The following is a 20,564-nucleotide window of genomic DNA, read 5'->3' as shown; positions in this document are numbered from 1 at the left end:
TCATCGGTGACCCTAAGGTATGCTGCTCTTCCACCCAGCGCACACCCTGTGAAGCCAAAATAGGGAGGTGAAGTATTTGAGTCATTCTGGATAACACTGATGGAGATAATGAAATGCAGTGTCTTATATATGTCATGTTCTAGATCTCACTCCGCCTCTGTCCAGCGAAGCCTGGAGTTGATAACAGGTAAGGGGGTGAACATTGGGGAGGGAAACCACCACATGGTGGCTACTCTGTGCTGGGCACTGGGTTAATTATGTCCCACGGGTGACCAAACACAGTCAACCCCACAACCTCATGAGGCAGGTAGTGGCTCCTTCTCCAAGGTGGGATGCGCTCTGAGACTCAGTAACTTACTCAAGGTTGTCTGGCTCATGGGCCATAGGGCAGAGGTTTGAAACCAGTTAACCTCACTCCGAATCCCACACTTTTCCCACTGCATCATCAGACCTATCTGGTCCAAAGCTATATACAAATACAGTGTTAACATATTTTAGGTGAGACCCAGATAAACAACAATTGAATCGGCTTACCCGCCTTGTCTACTGTAAGAAAGGCTGAGCTTGCAGGACTCATGGTTAAGCAGTGAAGTGAGGGAAAGAGTTGGGATTTGGGGAAAAGGAAGAAGGACAGGAAAGAGCTCCAGAGTTGAATCAAGCAGTTCTAATCTGTTTAGGACTCTGTTAGAAGTAAAAAGTGGGCCGATGTCTTAGGTGAGTAGCAGACCTCACCAGCTAGAAGGCTGACATACAGACACTAGGCTGAAAATACCATATAAAGTAAAGCCTCCCCCTACTGCTAAGATCATCCCCTAGAAATGAAGGCCCTGGCTGGGCTCTGGCCCATCTCTCACAGACCTGGCTGTGGCTGTGACAATCCAGGAGGTCGTTGCCAATGTAAGCTTCCAGAACGGTCTCCCTCTGCTCTCCAGGATGGGACGTGGTCAAGCGCTAGAATTAAGAAAAAGAAAAGTAAGAGACCCAAGTTTTAATATGGAGAAATATGTTCATAGAGTAGGAATCTTTTAAATGGCAATATTAGTAACTACATTTAACCAAAGCAAATAATACCCGGGTGGGGGTAGCGGGGGGGAGTAGCTACCCAGGCAGCCATTCAACTAACAGGGAGTTATGATGTTGTATTTCCTAATGGGTGATGTGCGAGTCAGCTCACCAGAGAAGGGAAGTGATAAAATGCCCAGACTGGGGGTGCCTAGGTGGCTCCGTGGATTAAAGCCTCTGCCTTCAACTCGGGTCATGATCCCAGGATCCTGGGATTGAGCCCTATATCAGGCTCTCTGCTCAGCAGGGAGCCTGCCTCTCCCTCCCTCTGCCTGCCTCTCCACCTACTTGTAATCTCTGTCTGTCAAATAAATAAATAAAATCTTAAAAAAAAAAATGCCCAGACAGTAAGTGTACAGATAAGGGAGAGCCCACCAACACCTAGAGAGTTCTCCTCACAAGAAGGGGCTCTAGAATTGGTCTCTGAAGGACAAGCAGACCATCAGCCAGCACGGGGGAATGTGAATATGGTGGGTAGTGGGGGGAGGGCGGGAGAGGAAGTGTGGTACTGGTTGAGGAGGCGTGAAAATGCAGGGGGCATGTTGGGGGAGCCCAGTGGGAGCTGGGCACAGGGCAGGCTGTGGAGGGCTTGGAGCCAATGCATCACCAACAAGCTAGACTTTATACCATAGGGACTGATGCAGCAATACTGTGTGTGTGCGAGTGTGCGAGTGTGCGAGTGTAAGAGGTAAGTGGTAGAATTTTGTAGATTTTTAAAGTCATAAGTCTCTTGTGCTGTATTAAGGATGAACTCACTGTCCATAGGGGTAGAAAAAAATGTATGGAGAGTATTGAAATGTGTGTGTGTGTGTACGTATGAGTATGTACAGGTATGAATTATATGGGAAAGTCACATATAAAGAGAGATGTCCTTGCTTTCCCAGGAAAATCCCAATGGAGACCCCTGAGACTGTGGGCCCTGACACTGGCCGAGGAGGAGCCAGATGTGTAAAGAGCCACACTGCGAGACAACGAGAGCAGGAGAACCCCCCGCCAGGACTGACAGGCGGAGGCCTCCAGAGGTGGGTGTCACTGGCAGACTGGATCCACTGTGGCCAAATAGGAAGGCCCTGAGGGCAGAGGGCACTTAAAGGAGGGTGTGCCAAGAGTGTCCGAGGTGGGCCTGCCGCCCTTCCACCAAGTTCCCTGAAGCCAGGGCCAGGGTGCTGGGATGGGGTGGAGGGGTGACGAGTTGGAGGGGGACACAGACAAGATCTTAAGACACCTGTTTATTCTTCCCAGTTAATCTGTGACAATGTCATTCACTTGGCAAAGGAATAGACTGCCTCTCTAAGAGGCTCGGTAGCACGGACTGAGAGGAGGAGCTGCTGGGTGGACAAACTCGGAGCCAGAGAATGAGTCTGCTAACTTGAGCAGGCAGAGGCAATAGCCCCTGCGACTCCTCACGGTGGGCACCCGTGCTAGTCAACTGAGGCAGACATTACCCATCGGCCACAGCACTCCGTCTGCTGATCCTGGATGCATTCTCAGAGCACTCCCTGAGATCATGTACCAATCTTCCAAAGTGCAAGTGAGGAGACCTTTGTCTACAGAGATGGGGAAATTACTCAAAGCCACTTTGATGCCAATACCCTGAAATTCAGGGAGCCATGAAGGGGTCTGACACTATTACAGCCTAAGTTAGAATGGATTATTCAGTTAAAGGGCCAACCAGTGTTGGCCTAGACATGCAGTTCTCAAGTGTACTTTGGGGAATTCTAGGGGTCTCCAAAGACCTTCCAGGGAGTCTACAAGGTCACGATTATTTTCATAATAATACTAAGGTATGATCTCTCTGTTTTTAAGATTTTATTTTATTTCCTTTCAAGATTTTATTTATTTATTTGAGAGAGAGAAAGAGAAGGTGCACAAGCAGGTGGAGGGGAAGAAGGAGAGGGAGAAACAGACCCACTGCTGAGCAGGGAGCCTGAGGCAGGGCTCGATCCCAGGACCCTGGGATCATGACCTAAGCTGAAGGCAGATGCTTAACTGATGGAGCCACCTGGGCACCCCTAAAGATTTTATTTTTTTAAGTAATCTCTACACCTGATGTGGGGCTCAAACTCAAACCTGAGATCAAGAGTTGCCCGCTCTACTGACTGATTCAGCCAGGAGCTTTTATCTTTGTCATGGTCCATCTCTCAGAGGCTATATGAAGTATGACACTGTGATGACTCACTTGGGGAGGCAGATGTGAAAATCCAGCTGTCCTTCCATCAGGCCAGACAGTAAAGAAATTTGCCAAAATGTGTAACAATGCCACTTTCCTGATTTTTTTCTTTTTTGGTTTGGAAAAGAGTTATTTTTTATGTATAAAAAACATATTATTTATGTTATGTTATGGATTCATAATTGTTCATCTTAAATGAATTAATATTTAGAAATGTTCTCGGTTTTTAATTTCTAATACTATAAATAGTGGTAGATAGAATTCACATAAACTAAAGCCTTTAGGGTCCTCGGTAATTTCCGAGAGTGTCAACAGGTCTAAAAAGAGACTAAAAACCTTGAGAACCACTGGCTTACCCTCAAGAGTGGGAGGAAAAGCAACTCTCTGACAAGGCTTGATGTCTCTTAAGACTGGTTCATCAGGGTCCACCCCCACTGTCTGCTCGAGTGGCCCCACATAGCACCTGAACGCAGAAGTCTTTGCGAAGCTGTCATAAGAGAGTGACTCTGGGCGCTCCCGCGCCAACCCCCCTAGCTGGGAGGGTGCCTTACAGCAGGTGATGGGGGCAGGCTTGAAATGGCACATGGCAAACGAGTGAGGGAAGGCAAAGGCAAATGCGAGGTGTACACCCGGGTTTTTACCAAGAGGCCAAGGCTGTCTTCAGAAGCTGTTTTTACCGTTAGCTCTTGGTGTCAGCAGGCAGCACGAGGAAAGATTTGTAGTAGATGGGATACAAGATACAAGCAAGGTAGCCAGCCAAGAAGACCATGTCTTAACTTCCAGGGAAAGGTACGTACCCAGCGAAGAGCCTGCAACAGGAAGGCTTTCAAGCGGTCACTCCCCAAAATCAAATCCTTCTTCAGTTTCTCATAATCCAAGGAGGGCAGTAACGGGACATCCTTCAGTTTCCTACTCAGCCACACAAATTCAAAGAGAGAAAAAAGGGCAAAGGGCACATTCATTAGACTTCCTGAGTCTCCGGACACCAGCGGTGGCCTGGCTGTCTTCTCCACTCCTGGAATGAAGTCCAGGACCGCCGCCCTCTGCCCCCACCCCGTGTCATCGAGCTCTGCTCTGCCTTTCCCGTTGCGGTACTGGGGCTTTGTTGAATGTCTTTCCCCACACAAGGAGTCCCTGTCTAGCCAGGTTTAGAGACTGCTGTGCTCACACAAGGCCAGAGCTCCATCCGACAGGGATGGAATCACCTTGGAGGCACCAGCCCTCGCGGCACCGCTCCTGTCCTATTTAGCATCTGGAGCAAAGCTGGAGACCAGCAGCAGCAGCAGCAGCACCCGCGAGTGCTCCCTGAAATCCTGCAGCTGCTGCCCGCTCAGGCCCGAGGCACCGAACTGGGGGGATGCAAAGGACAGACCAGGGTGAGGAAACAACTGTGAAGAGTGGGAGCACAGTCGACCCCAACAAGGTAAAAGGGCATGTCAGGAAATAGCACGGGTTCTTATCTGGGAGAGAGGAGCAAGTAGGGCCATTTGCAAACCCTCCTCAAGAGGACCCAAGTGGAGCCCTCAGGGGAAGGCAGGTCTCCCCAGCGTCTTCAGTTTGTTCTGCTCCACGGTGGGGGTTGGAGCGCACGGGAGAACCAGTGCAAGGGAGCGAGGCCTGCAATCTGGCTAACAGCACTGTACCCATGTTAACGTCCTCCCTTTGATGATGTACTTGGCACAGAAGATGTCACCACGGAGTTGCGGGGGCTGGGGGGTCAACTTCCTGTGATTCTATTATAATCATTTCAGCATAAAACAAGTCAAAAAACAAAAGTAAAAGAACAGTATGGTCTTCCTGACACTGGGCAGAGAATATTAAGATCAGTACTCTGGGCACAATACTAAATGCGGGCTCCTGAGGACTTGGGTGAAAAGAGGCACACGAAGGCTTCTTGGGCACCTGGCTGGCTCAGTCGGTAGAGTGTGCAACTCTTGGTCTTGGGGTTGTGAGTCTGAGCCTCACGTTGGGGGTAGAGATTACTTAAAAAATAAAATCTTCAAAAAAAAAAAAAAAAAAGATGAGGGATTCTTCTGCTTCCCATTGACACATAACCGAGCTACATGATGTTAGCTGCGGGCATCCGGCATCATGATTCGCCATCTGTGTACAGATGGTTAAGTGGTCACTACATTGAGTCTCTTTACCCTCTGTCACCATACAAAGTTCCCACGTTTCCTTTCTTGGGATGAGAATTTTTGAGATTTACTTTCTCAGCAACTTTTAAATTTGCAATACAGTATTACTGATTACAGTTCCCACGCAGTCCACTGCCTCTCAGGAGGCAAACTTCTAAGTGGAAGTCTGCACCTCTTGGTCTCCTTCACCCATTTCACTCGTTTCATTAGTTTTAAAAGTGTGGATCAGAGACAAGGGTGGGTGGAAGGTGGAAAGGAGGTAAGACCCTGGGGGGTACAGCATTTAGGGTACTATAAATTTTCTTCATATGTGCCTGTAGCATTCAACTTTTCTGTAATGAGCATGTATTACATTATATAAAAAAATTACATACTAGTTTTCTTAATGTTAGTTTTTAAAAGACAAAAGGCGATCCTCTCACAGGGCCCGGGAGAAAAAGGCCAGAGAAGAGGGCAACAAATGAGATCTCAGCGAACACTCCTGGGAGGAGGTTCTAATCTGCACATCACACAGCAGAGCCCTGCGCACATGCACACTGATCATTCTGGCACCTATTTTCCTGAGGCCAATACGGCTGTGTTTAAAAATGAACACAGATATTTTAGAAGTCCCCATTACAAATAACTGGTCAGTATTCTTCGAAAGTGTCAAGGCCATGAATGGGATAGAAGAATGACTTCAAATGAAAGGAAACACAGACACGACAACCATGTCAACATGTGATCCTGGACCAGACAAGGGCAGAATGGAGCAGCTGCTAACATGTGAGGAAGGCCTGAAGATGTGATGATGTGGCATCAGCATTAATTTTCTGACTCTGACAACTGTACTGAGCTTACGCAGAATATCAACATGAGGAATCTGGGTGAAGGGCGTAAGGGAATTATCTGTACAGTATTTGTAGCTCTGAAATTATTTCAACATGAAAAAAATATTTTTTTAAATTTAAAATTTAAACAAGGTGTTCTTCTAGACAAAAAAAGTTCCACGTGTAAAGCCAAGTCCAAAACTGTTCTATAGCTGGGGGCTTTTTCTGGAGGGAAGAGACGTTGTCAAATGTGGGCTATAGTTACTTGTCCATAATGGTGATATTGGCCACTAAATATATCACCAACTAAGCTGCTCAGCCGCCCCACATTTCTGTGGTCTAGCCACTCTCCTGCCATCCAAGAACTGTGGCATACCTTCTCCTTTGCCCTCCTTAGCCCCTCCACCAACTACCCCCTTTACTCTCTGCAGGTGACCTTGTCTCTTACACCCCAGGGGACAACATTAGCAAATCGGAGAGTTTATTAAGTCCCAGCATTGTACTAAGTGCTTTATACACAGGAACTCATTTTTATCCTCACAATAATCCTATGAGAAAGTTATTATTATTATTGTCTCTTCTCAAATAAAGAAACTGAGACACAGAGAAGTTACAGAAGAGGTCCAAGGTCACAGAGCCAGCGGTAGAGGTGGGATTTTAACCACGGCTGTCTGTCTCATCAGCACTACGTTATACAGCCGCTGCCGTCTACAGAGAACAAAGTGCAGGGTCAGTGTCAGACTCACGCAGGCTTGAGGGAGGAGGCAAGCTGTATCTCTCTCAGGGGTCAGAGTGATCTGATAGCATCCTCTGAACACCCCCAACAAGGTGGGGGCGGTGCTCAGAGGGTCACCAGAACCCATCCTAGTCCTTGAGCCTCTGTCAAAGGTTCTCAACTTGTTACTGCAACATACATGCCAGATGAAATTCCCGAACGCCAGACACCCACACGGGTGACAACCTAATCGATATGGATAGGAAAGCTCAGGCATCCACAAAGCTATCCTGTGGCCCTGGTCACAAGTGAGTCAGCAGAGAACATAAAATTTAGACATTGTAGCCCTCTGATGACTGCCCTACAACAGAAGATTAATCTCTACAGAATATCACAGGAACAATTCAACAATTTTTTCCCATTTGATGCAAGCTCTCCAAAATAAAGAGAATTAATACTAGAAGGTACTTTAAGTTTAACAGTATTATTTATAATTACTGGTATTTCCTTTATATCCACATGGAGCTCTAGCTAATCAAAGGTACTCATCTAGGCTAGACTCTTAAGATGAATGTCCATGAACGTTACTTTGGATTCTAGTTTTACCTAGAGCTGTGATCCATCCTAACAACTCCTAAAAGCAATTACTTACCCAGGTGCCAAGGAAGCTCTCAACATGGTTGAAGCCTGAGGATGGGGGGCGGAAACAGAAGAAGAGAGACCGTGTTAAACAGTGAGAGCAATGCATTAATCCTAAATCACTGTACTCACACAAAATCAACAGATTTGCAGAGGTTTTGATCCATCAGGATTCTCCTATCATAACTATATATGATTTAAAAATTAGTACAAACAGGCGTGCCTGCATGGCTCAGTTGGCTAAGCATCCGACTCCTGATTTCAGCTCAGGTCATGATCTCTGGGTCATGAAATGAGCTCTGCATCAGGCTCCTCGTGGAGTCTGCTTGTCCCTCCCACTCTGTTTCACCCCCCCCACCCCCATGCTAACACACACACACACACACATACTCAATACTGCACTCTCTCTCTAAAACAAATAAAGAAAATTTAAAATACACAATATAAAATAAAAATAAAAATAGAAATAAATAAGATAAAAATTAGCCCAAACTGAAGTTAAGCAACACACTACTCAAGTAGTTCCCAAGATGCCCACCATCCTTGGTTTGTTGTTACTCTGCTCCAAGGAATGCTCCATAAAAAAACAAGTGGGTCCTCCTCAGCCAAACTCCCAGAGGCACTTAAAGCTGCCTGGTCAGATGTCACAGAAAACAAAAGCAACGGAGATCACCTTATTATGCTGACTTTTTTCTTTATTAAGATTTTCTCTTTTAGTATAACAATAACATATACTTTGTACCAAGTCAAACCCTACTCCATTTTAACCCTATTTATAGGCCAATCCACTGCCCACTTTATGGATATTCAGTGTCCTACTTATTGTTTTGTTTTTGCCACTACAAACAATGCCGTATTAAACAGGTACTAAAACAGACTCGAGAAACAAAAAACAAATGCTGTGTGTGGTGCTTGGTTGGACCAACTCAAGCCAGCTATAAAAGATGTTTTGAGGGGCGCCTGGGGGCTCAGTGGGTTAAGCCTCTGCCTTCAGCTCAGGTCATGATCTCAGGGTCCTGGGCTCAAGCCCCACATGGGGCTCTCTGCTCGGTGGGGAGCCTGCTTCCCCCTCCCCCTGCCTGCCTCCCTGCCTACTTGTGATCTCTCTTTCTGTTAAATAAATAAATAAGATCTTTAAAAAAAAAAATGTTTTAAGACAATAAGGGAAATCTAAATAGGGACTGCACAGGGCAGTATGATAGGAATACAGTGCTAACTGTATTTGGCATTGCAGTTGTGTTTGCTTTTAGTTTTGTAAAGGCCTTATCTGTTAGATAAATACATTGAATGATTTATAGGTAAAGTGACAGAATGTTTGGGATAGGTTCTAAGGAATTCCAGGGAAAAAAAGTGAGGAGAAGAGAAGAGATCTTGGGTCTCTTTGGAGCCCTTCCAAAAGTGGGGGTAGTGGGTCTCTGTCCACTCTGTGTCACCACAGCTCTGGAAAGGTCATTACCCACGCTTACCACATTGAACCATGATTATTTTCAATGATTTCTGTGCTTTCTCCTTTAGCAGACATAATGAGTATGAGTAGAGACACATTACTCTCTATATATGTACCTAGCAACTCGTACAGTGCAAGGCATACAGAGGCACATGATCAACAATTGTTGAATGAATGAATGAAGAATGACGTCCCAAGATGGGCCCTCCAGAATCCTTGACCGATTTAATAAACTGGCCCTAGGTGATGACTCCATTCCACTGCTTCTGTCTACAATATTTACAGGCCAAACAGATTCCCACCTTGGAGACAGCAAATCTCACTTTTAAATGGCTCATGACCAAGTTATATTTTTTAATCTTTGACTTTTTTAAGAAAAGATTTTATTTATTTATTTGACAGAGAGAGAGAGAGAGCAAGAGAGGGAACACAAGCAGGGGGAGTGGGAGAGGGAGAAGCAGGCTTCTTGCTGAGCAGGGAGCCCAATGCGGGCTCGATCCCAGGACCCTGGGATAATGACCTGAGCTGAAGGCAGAGGTTTAATAATTGTGCTACCCAGGTTCCCCCAGCCCTTGATTTTTTTTTTTTAATTAAAGGAAATGCCTGTTCCTATTATTGACTTAAATAGCAAGGAGTTGAGAAAATAAATTTGAACTATACCTAAATTACTCATCTAACACATTCAGAAGACCAAGAAGCCAAGATAATAAGTTAAATGAGTCAAATAAGGGCAGAGGCATATTAAAATATTAGCCAAATAAAAGACAAAATAAAAAACACTCTTAGGGGTACCTGGGTGCCTCAGTTGGTTAAGGGTCTGCATTTGGTTCAGGTCATGACCCCACGGTCCTGGGATTGAGTCCTGCATCAGGCTTCCTGCTCAGTGGGAAGCCTTCTTCTCCCTCTGCCTCTGCCTGCCCCTCTGACTGCTTGTGCTTGCTCTCTCCATCAAATAAATAAATAAAATCTTTAAAAATATGTATTTTTATATTTTATATAAAATATTTTATATTTTATAGTGTTATTGGCTAGTTCATAGATCCACAAATAAAATTCATCACATACTTAAGAAAATGTTTCCTATCATTTATTTATTTATAAAAGAGCTTATTTATTTTTTTAATAGTATATCTTTTTAAAAAAAGATCTGGAGGCACCTGGGTGGCTCAGTGGGTTAAGCCTCTGCCTTCGGCTCAAGTCACGATCTCAGGGTCCCGGGATGGAGCCCCGCATCGGGCTCTCTGCTCAGCGGGGAGCCTGCTTTGCTTCTCCCTCTCTCTCTGCCTGCCTCTCTGTCTATTTGTGATTTCTCTCTCTGCCAAATAAAGAAATAAAATCTTTTAAAAAAAATAAAATAAAATAAAAATTAAAAAATATTTGTTTAGGGGCATCTGGGTGGCTCAATCGGTTAAGCATCTGCCTTTGGCTCGGGTCATGATCCCAGGGTCCTGGGATCAAGTCCCACATCAGGCTCCTTGCTCAGTGAGGAGCCTTCTTCTCCCTCTCATTCTGCTACTCCCCCTGCTTGTGCTCTTGTGTACTCTCTCTCAAGTAAAATCTTTAAAAAGAAGATTTATTTATTTTAGAGAGAGAGTGTGTGTGTGAGAGAAAGAGCATGGGGGAGGGGGCAGAGCGAAGCCAGCAGCAGCATCCAAGCCCCGAGGCTGTGGCAGGCACGGTCTGGGGCCTGAAGCCTAAGCCCAGGCCCACCTGTCACCAGCCTCCCCCCTGGCCTTAGGAAGTAAGCTGGACCACTGTGGCTGCCTGTGCTGTGTAGGAGAGCAGGGGAACAGGGAAGGCAGGCCCCCTGGCGAGCGAGCTCCAGGACAGAGATGACCTAGAAGAGGTTAAATAACCACAGTGGGAGGAAACGGGCCTTGGCCACCCGGCAGAAGAGACCACAAAAGCCAGGGACCGGAAGCGCAGCTCCACACACAGCAAAGGGATGTTGCTACCACCTAACTCTGCAACACAGAGTTGCAAGACATGGATGACAGGGGTACGTGTGGGGGGTGGAGAAGGGCTGAAATGGGACACTGCTCCCATGGCATTTGGAAATAAGGCTGAGTCGGTGTAGTGCCCGAGTGCCGAGTTCCCAGATGCGATTCCCAGGCAGGCATCTCTCTGGCTTACCAGGTCCCCAAGGGCCCCACTGGCTTACCAGGTCCCCGAGGGCCCCATGCTGGGCCCTGCCTCTGCCCTGTAGCCTGCAGGCATCTGAGAGCCTCGGCCAAGGAAAGGTAGCAGCAACGGGCTTACTTTGGGAAGTGCTAGTGGCCAGGGTACTGAGGCCTCTTCTACTTTCTGTGACCATCGCTGTGTGTGGGGACGGGCATTAGATCACAGAAGGCTATAGACTCCCCACTGAGCACTTCAGACCTAGAGCAAAGACAGGTATTAAACAAGACAGTAACCTGATCCATGCTTGAACGGACTGACATCCCTCCTGAAACTTGAGGGCATGAATAAATAAGACACAACCGGAAAGGTCATCCCTGCTCCCGTGGGCATGAGTAATCAGACAGGTGAGAGCTTTAAGAAAGAGATCGGTTAGGAAATGTTGCTTTAGCCAGGACAGAAAGAGGAAGAGCTTCAATAAAACACAAGGCAACAAAGACATGGGTCAGGAGGGAAGAAGGCCCCCAGATCCCGAGGACGGCCTGAACATAGGGCCCCAAAGAGGGAAGAGGCTTGGATGATTTGCAAGTGTTCTCTGGAGCGTTGTTCCCCAAGACAGGAAGTGCAAGAGGGGAGAACACCTGTTTGGAGGAAAAGATGAGCCCGTTTTTGGATGCAGAAGTGATATGCTGATCAGGCATTCACAGGGAGAAGGTCTGGAAGTCAGAGGAGAAATCTGAGCTAGTCAGTTATTCTCTGCCAGTCATGGTCCCACCAACTGGCTGAGATCAAAGGTGGTCAATCCTTACATCACCAGGGTGAGGTCAAGAATGTGACGGGCACTGGGGTAGGAGGCGCAGCAGGGGGAGGTGGGCTAGGTGTGCAACTCCTCCTCAGGAAAAGGATACGAGACCTGGGAAAACTGCCTTCAGACACAGTGGTGAGGCAGACAAGGAGCAGGCATCTCACGAAGACTTAAGAAAGCAACGCAACAGACAACACAAGGTCAGAAGGTGTTGAACTTCAAGCCAGAGCCATTGTCCACACTACAGCAAGCTTTAGGAAGAGTCCTCCTTGGCAGAACAGTGCCAAGCAATGTCTCCTGAGCAATTGCAGTGTCTCCTGAGCAATTGACCACCCTGAGAAAGGGTCCCCACCACCGCCACCAGCCCCAGCCCGAGGCCCCTGCAGGTTTTTATTGCTAAGGATGGTTGGATTTAAAGTAAATGCTCTCTAAGATTCGAAGGTCGTGAGCCTTGAGTATATATAATGCAATCACACCTGGCAGCATTTTAACTTATATTCCCAGTGGGGTCTACCTGGGAGTTGCTGAAAAAGAGTTAATTCCCAAATGGGCCATTTTCCCAAGTAAGGATGCATTTAAGTGGAAACTTCTCCACCAATGAACCAACCCCAAAACCTGCAGGTACCATGAGGTGGGACTTGGGATTCACCCATGGAGCTATGCTTGGATTTCCACCTTTGGAGTCAGCACTGGACTCTGTACCATGGTCAGCCCTCTCCCTCCCCACTTCTGTCCATCCTAGGGCAAGTAAAGATGGTCACTCTCCTCCATCAGACAATCCTTCCCTGGAGTGTCTCTGCATTTGTGTTTGCCCAGCACAAACCAAGGGCTAAGAAGAGAGACAAACCATGGTTCTTTCCCGTGCTATCTGCAGCATACAAGATGTGTGCTACATCATTATCAGATACAGCAAAAAACTGAAAAGCCACCTAAAGGTTTGCTAGAGGAATGGTTAAAGGAACCATACTGCTCTTAAATTAAAACTCTAAAAGATAAGGAAAATATTAATAAATCCAGAAGTACATAAAAAACTCTTTAAAATGTACTAAGTTCAGAGAGATCGTTGCAGAGTGATTCTATATCAATTTTAAAGTCTGGAAGGATGAGTATGTAACAGTCACCAGGGACCCTGGTGGCGGGAGATAGGGTTAGTGTGATGGAAAGAAGGGATTTGTGTTCACTTTACTATTAAATTGTTACATATTTTCCAGTGAGCACATTTGTGTATTACTTGTACAATCCTAGGAAACAAAAAACCCCTTCCTTTTGTGCCCTGAGGGAGAAGCTTCCCTTCTTAACAATGATCAGATTGCTGAAGAGATAAACTCAGATTTCTCTTGTCTCCCAGGAGATACTAACCCATGGTCTGGAGGCTGGGCTGGTAAGGAATGCAGGATGACAAACCAGGGGGTGACGGTGGCGACAGGCAGTCTAACTGGAAGGGGCCACCTGAGAGAGTTCTCTTTTCAAACAATCAATCCCGTCATTATTGGTCCCTCTGCAAACACTGGAATTTGACCACCCGCTCCACTCACATGCGTGGAAATCTGGAAACAGTCATCTGAACGTGAACGAGGCCCCCCTCGTGGGATTTCTTCCACAGGGCCCTACTCCCCCCTACTCCAGGCTTTGTGGGTTTCGGAAAGAACCGGGCACACATCGGCCTGCTCCCTGCTTCCCTGGTGGGAGAAGATGAGTGCTCCTGGGGCAGGAGTCAGTCCTAGAGCCCTTGGGCCCTTGCTGCCAGCGGTGCTGGGGGAGGGGAGGGGCGGGGCTTGGCCAGAGCTGGCTGTGACTGGGACGGGCGTGGGGGGTGGGGTGGGGGGGTGGTGGTATTTCTTGAATGCCAGGATTTAAATGTAGGAAACCTACCTGTCTATAAAGAAAATCCACATTCTACAATACAAGCTTCATCAGAGTTAATAGCAATATTGTCAGCTCCTTTCTCCTTTATTCGTTTGTCTTATTTTCCAAATGGTTCAGAACTCAGGGGTTAGAAGGGTGTTACTTACTGAATCCTTCTGAGCTTTCAACAGTGAGTGAGGTCACAGGCCAGATTCTTAACAGCCAGTTTTAAAAAGCCAGTATCAAACATACTAACTTTATGGATACCAGCACTGTTCTGATGGGCCCTTTATAGGGTACAATGAATTGGTCAAGGTCAACAGCACAGAGGGGAACTGATGCAGGACCACACTAAAGGGCATGCTGGGCCGTGCCCACCTTTTTATCTTGAAACTGATGGCATTGTGTTTGGACCTAGCATTGGACTTAAACCCTTGGCAAGTAAGAAAGCAGCCCTCCTCTCCCAAATCCTCGATCCTACTATTCAACCACCAGACTTCCTATCTAAACTGCACTCTAATTTCCTCTTCACACATTATAAATCCAATATCATACACATATTATACTTTCACAAGGATGTTCTTTTACAATGATTCATATCCACTTTTTATCATCTCAGAGAGAAATCTATGGGACTAATAAAGGATTGTTTGCAGATTTTATTGCCTGTTCCTTAGTGACTCAGGAGAAAGAAAATGGTTAGGAACTAAGATAAACAGGGCTCATCCTCTCTCCTCTGGCTTTGAAGGCCTAGATCTGTACCTTAATATCACTGAAACAGGAAGAATGATAGCACTCATCTCTTGACAAAAAACATTCATGTCTAATGGGGTACAATACAAAATATGTTGTGCTCCCCTCCCTTTTAAACTGCTCCTTATTCACATGATATCCATTTTTAAATAACCTGGGAGCATCACTCTGCCAAAGGAAAGTGAAAATATAAGGATGCTTGTATATGCAAGATAGGATGGGATTTTATAGCACAGACCTGAAAAACACTTAAGTATTTGCTGAACTAATAAATAAGTGTAAGGCAGGGAGGAAAGGAGTAGTCCTAATAGACAGATCTCGCTATGCCAATTACTGCTAAAAAGCCATCATTCTTGGTAAAAACACTCCTTAACTGACTTATAGCTAAATGTACAGTGCACACAGAGGGTCAACTCAGCCAGTCCTCGGGGATGTGGTCTGAACCCCCTTATCCTGGAAGGTCCACAAGGAAGTTACTTTTCCGAAACTTGGATGTCTCTGTGTGCTTTCCTGACATTTAAAAGTGGCCGATTCCCTAAGATTTCTACATGCCAAAACTGTTGTGGCCATATCCTAAAGCACAGATCATGCAGCTGCTTCTTCTTCTTTTTTTTTTTTAAGATTTTATTTACTTGACAGAGAGAGAGAGTGCAAGCAGGGAAAGCAGCAGAGGGAGAGGGAGAAGCAGATTCCTCACTGAGCAGGAAGCCCAATGCGGTGCTCGACCCCAGGACCCTGAGATCACAACCTGAGTTGAAGGCAGACGCTTAACTAAGCTATTCAGGTGCCCCCCTGTGGCGCAGCCACCACCACCATGGCTCTACAGTGCTCCTGGGAGCAGCCAAGTGATGGGGTCAGGGACATTTGCTCTCCCCCCACATTACTGTGTCCTTTCTGTGAAGATCACAAAGAAACTGGCAGTCTCAAGGGCCCAGAGAGGGTGCCCATGGCCCGGGAATGGTCTGTCTGGAGGAATGTGTGGCGGGTTCGGGGTCATTCAGCTCACTGCCGTGAGCCTGCCAGGCCTGCCTCCACCGGCATCCAGCAGCTCTGACACGCCCTGGCCAGGGCTTACTTGCACCGTCCTACGCTCGTTTTCTTTAACCACAATTTCTTTTCCCCCCAGCATTACTGAGACATAGTTGACAGAGGACACTGTATAAGTTTAAGGTGTCCGAAGTGCCGCACCGATACATGGATGTATTGTGAAATGATCACTGTGATCAGGTTAGTTAATATGCCCATCACCTTGATGACTTTGGGGGGCGGTGAGGACATTTAAGATCTACTCTCTTAGTAAACTTCAAGTATGTAATATTGTTAACATTAGCCACAACACTATAAAGTCCCAGGACTTAATCATCTTATAACTAGAAGTTACACCCTTTGACCAACATTTGCCACTTCCCCTACTTCCCAGCCCTACGCAACCACCACTCTACTTTGTTTCTGAGTTTTTTTTTAAAGATTTTATTTATTTATTTGACAGGCAGAGATCACAAGTAGGCAGAGAGGCAGGCAGAGTGAGAGGGGGAAGCAGGCTCCTTGCTGAGCAGAGAGCCCAATGTGGTGCTTGATCCCAGGACCCTGAGATCATGACCTGAGCCGAAGGCAGAGGCTTAACCCACTGAGCCACCTAGGTGCCCTGTTTCTTTGAGTTCTAACCACAATTTCGTTCTTTCCATCTTCTATTTTTCATATTTGTGTTTTCTCATAATAAGTTGCTTTAAACCTACTTGAGAATGAGGTAGGATATACATTTTTTAATACTAAAAAAGGCCCCTGTTTATAAAGACCCTAATATTTAATGTGCAAACCCTTCCCCTTAATTAAAAGCCGTGGCTCTGACCCAGGGAGGGTGGCTCAGGACCCCTCGGCATTTCCTTCTGAACTGAATACACCTGGCTCCACTATTTAGCAGGTGGTCCAGGCAGCCGGTAGGGGTGAGCTCCAGGGACATGGGTTCAAGGGCTTTGGAAACATCTGCAGGACACGCAGGTGTCCTTGCTCCCCAAGTTAAGAACCCCAACTCAATACCACAAGCCTCTGGGTGAGCTACCCTAAGAAGGATGCAATATTCCCTAAGTAATATTTCACCCTGGGATGCAAACCCTGAATCTAATCATGAGGAAATATGAAACACAAAAAAGAGAAATGCTCTATTTCGTCAATGAGGGACCAACTATAAAGTACATGGCTCAAGTGACAAATTGGAAAATGCCCAAATTAGATAAGAATATCATAAAGACATTAAATTTACTCAAGTGATCACTGTATGGCTAGATAAGAGGGCACTCCTATTAAGAAAGGAACTCTACACTGCAGCAAAATGCCATAATATATGTGATTTATTCTCAAATGGCTCAGAAAACAGACTGTGTGTGCGTGTGTGCATGTGCACACATATGTGTGCAAATTAAACAAATGGGTAAAATGCCAATAGTTGCTGAAACTGGGTAATGGGTATATAAGTGTCCCTTGTGCTATTCTTGCGACTTCTTTGTAAGTATGCAATTACTCCAAGTAAAAAGTTAAGAAAAGGGCGCCTGGGTGGCTCAGTGGGTTAAGCCCCTGCCTTCGGCTCAGGTCATGATCTCAGGGTCCTGGGATCGAGTCCCGCATCGGGCTCTCTGCTCGGCAGGGAGCCTGTTTCCTCCTCCTCTCTCTCTCTGCCTGCCTCTCTGCCTACTTGTGATCTCTCTCCGTCAAATAAATAAATAAATAAAATCTTTAAAAAAAAAAAAAAAAAAAAAAAAAAAGTTAAGAAAAGAAAAAAAGAGAGCGCCTGTCTTTGACTGTACGGCTTCAAAAAGAGAATGAAGTTTCCTTCCTTTCCTGTTGATTTGCTAATTGTTACCAGGCCTGGGCACCGAACAGCCCCAATGGGAAGAGCAGACTGTGCCTCTCTCCCACCACCCCCGGGACACCAGCTCCCAGCTGCTCACTCTGCAAAAACAGCTTTCTTTCCTTCCGGAACCTTCTAGACCTCCAAGGCCAGCTGAAACGCAGACTCCTGCATGTAATTTGCCCTTGCTCTTTCACTTTTCCAGTTAGGCTATGTTTAAATTGGGGGGGGGGCAGCCCCAAGCCTCACCGTCCCAGGCCTTGTGAAGTCCACGCTGTGGGCCAGGCTCTGTCGCATCTGGTCACTGAAGAGGCGGACACACACGCTCTGTAGGTACTCCGGGGTGATCTGCAGAGAGGACATGAGGGTGGCTGGTGAGAGGCCCAAAGCACCCCCAGGGACGTCACAGGTCCTGGTGATGAGCAGGGCTCTCACCGGTCTTTCTGCAAGGTGTGCGGATGGAATTCTGCTTGAACACAGAAGCTCTGGGAGCTAGAGCACTGGGCCTGACAGAAAAAACCGCTAACACCCTGGTGCTGTGATCATGGACTGTCATATTCTAAGTTCTTTAAGTGCATGAGATGTACTCTCATGGACACGTGAAAGAAACTGATTTTAAGCCATTTCTGTGTGTGTGTGTGTGTGTGGATTCAAGCAAGAAAGTCAATCGAGTGGCCAACGTGTGCCGGAAAGGACAGTGGGCGTGACATCTGAAAATCTGGGCTCCAGTGCTGGACTTGGCAAACCCACAGCTCCGCCCCTTGCCATCTAACCTGTCAAGTGAGATAAACAAGGTCTCCTCTGTTAGCCACAGTGACAGCGGGAATGAGTTCCCGCATATGCCTGATGCAGGCCAGGTCATCCAGGACGTGCTTGCAGAATGAATGATGGAGATATTTGTTGATCCAGTGCCAGCCAGCGTGAGGTGCAGTGCTGTCCCTGTCACTGCACTCTATTCTGGCCTCCCTTTAGCACCTCTCCCGCCCTCTGGCTAGCTATTGTAATTCAGGACTGGCATACTGCATCTCAGGTGATAATCTCTGAATTTTTTTTCATTTTGTATCTTTTCTTTTTATAAAAAGAATGCACATTTAAATTGTGCAAGTGCCCCAACCTCTCCCTGGTCCCATCCTTCCCCATATGCCAATCCCTGGAGGTAACCATTTTGCACCCTTTCAGCCCTTTTTCTATGCCTGATTGCTGGAGGGGAAGCTCCCTTTCCCTGGGCTCATGATTCCCCATGGTGAACCCCCACATGGTTATGTCACAAGCCCCTCTCTGCACCCTCACTTGCTTGTCCCCATGCAAGGACCAAACAACTGATTCATGAGTCAGAAAGAGCTGTACCCTCTTCTCTCCTTGGAGGACTCCACCGACCCACTAGAAACTTCTGGTCTGCTTCAGACACATGAAAGGCTCGGTGTGTCCATGGGAGATGTCTGTGCTCATTGCTTGACACTCAGCTCCTTATGAAGTGACTCAAAGAAGCGTTCCGTCTCAGGCCCGCACTTGCCACTTTATCCTGCATCCATTTCCTCTGAATTTCAATAGAAGCAAAATGTAAACACTTCTTTCTCCTCCTGTGTTTTTAACCTTTCCTTTTATACCTCTTCATTGTCTATAAACTAAATACACATCCAAATACAGCTCATATTTAAAAAGCACCTTCCCCTTCCTCTAAACTAGGTCTTCACCTACTAACCACTGGCTTGGTATTCTTCCGTCACGGCCGAGGTCACAGCCGAGGTCCTCGAGAAACAGCCCTCATTTGCTGTCTCACCCTCCCTGGACCTCCCAACACACTACACGGAGGCTTCCAGTCGCATCACTCCACGGAAACTCACATGGCAAAGGCCACCACCACTGACCTTCTAAATGTCAAAATCACTGGACACTTTTCAGTTCTAGTCTTTTAAAGTTTTCTGTGGCTCCTGAGACTTTGCATTAACCCCTTAATCCTGAAACTGTTTCTTCCTTTAACTTCTGAAACTGCTACCAGAACCATTTCTTTAGCAAGAAAATTCAATTGTGTCACTTTCTTGCTTAAAAGAGGGGAATGAGGGCGCCTGGGTGGCTCAGTGGGTTCAGGTCATGATCTCAGGGTCCTGGGATCGAGTCCCGCATCAGGCTCTCTGCTCAGCAGCAAGCCTGCTTCCCTCTCTCTCTCTGCCTGCCTCTCTGCCTACTTGTGATCTCTGCCTGTCAAATAAATAAATAAAATCTTTCTTAAAAAAAAAAAATAATAACCAAAACAAAACAAAACAGGGGAATGAGGAAAGGACACAAATAATCCGTAGACTGAAAAGCAATGTATAAATGGCCAACAAACATGAAAATGTATATTCAGCCCCATACATAATTACAGAAATCTAAACTGAAGCATTCAGAACACCAAGTTCTACTTACCAAACCGGGAATGAGTTCAAAGTATAATCAAAGTATAATAGTGTCTAGTGTTGGCAAGTGTGTGGACAAATAAACACCCTGATACGGATAAACTCCTGGGAAGGCTAAGGAAACATCACAGGAGGAATCTCAGGAGAATTCATTTGGCAACATCTACCAAAATGTTAATGCCCATAACCTTTGACCTAACAATTCCACTCTTAGGATCTTACCTTACCTGTTTTCCAAGGTATACACTACATACAAGAATGTTCAATGCCACATTTTTTTATTCTTATAAACAAAAAAATCTACATGCTTACCATCAGAGATCCAACGAGTTACGGTTCACCCTTACAATGACATAATGTACAAGCCCAGAAAAGAACGAGGTAATGTGGTCATGTGGAAAGATCTCTAAGATATACTGAAAGTAAAGCAGTAAGTTTCAGAAGAATAACGGGTCACAGGATCCCAAGTGTATGTAGGCCGCAAGCACACACACACACGCATGCATAGAAATGTTTGGAAAAAATACACAAGAAAATATCATCCTGAATACCAACATAGAAAGGACACTAAGAAACTGTGTATGTCGGGGGGTGGGGGTTGCTCTTTAATACAGCCTACTCAGACGTGTTCCAATCTGTTACCACAAATGTGTATTTTTTTATATTAAAAACAAGCCAGTTAAGAGTCTAGTCCCTGGCCCTACGGGCTTGTCCCCTCTTTCCCTGTGAGGTGGCAGTCAGAGCTCACACACCTGTCCCTGGGCAGCAAGCCACGCCCAAGGCCACGTTGACTGGCTCTTCTGGTGACTGTTATTTAACAGG

General features: G+C 46.3%; 1 protein-coding gene across 8 annotated transcripts in view; it reads right to left on the bottom strand.

Annotated features, from left to right (window-relative positions):
• ARMC9 (armadillo repeat containing 9) overlaps nt 1-20,564 on the bottom strand; it is a 155,786-nt gene that overhangs the window by 96,248 nt on the left and 38,974 nt on the right. For all 8 annotated transcript variants that reach the window (XM_045078887.1, XM_045078890.1, XM_045078885.1 and 5 more), the window contains exons 9-12: nt 17,596-17,694; nt 7,547-7,581; nt 4,030-4,141; nt 859-951 (exon numbers count right to left, since the gene is read on the bottom strand). In XM_045078887.1, coding sequence (XP_044934822.1) covers nt 859-951; nt 4,030-4,141; nt 7,547-7,581; nt 17,596-17,694 — 339 coding nt within the window. The remainder of the gene's footprint in view (nt 1-858; nt 952-4,029; nt 4,142-7,546; nt 7,582-17,595; nt 17,695-20,564) is intronic.

This window comes from Mustela putorius, unplaced genomic scaffold (assembly GCF_011764305.1).
Source record: "Mustela putorius furo isolate JIRA1106 unplaced genomic scaffold, ASM1176430v1.1 tig00000275_pilon_pilon_pilon, whole genome shotgun sequence".
Taxonomy (NCBI): domain Eukaryota; kingdom Metazoa; phylum Chordata; class Mammalia; order Carnivora; family Mustelidae; genus Mustela; species Mustela putorius.
This window is presented reverse-complemented; position numbering and strand designations above follow the sequence as displayed.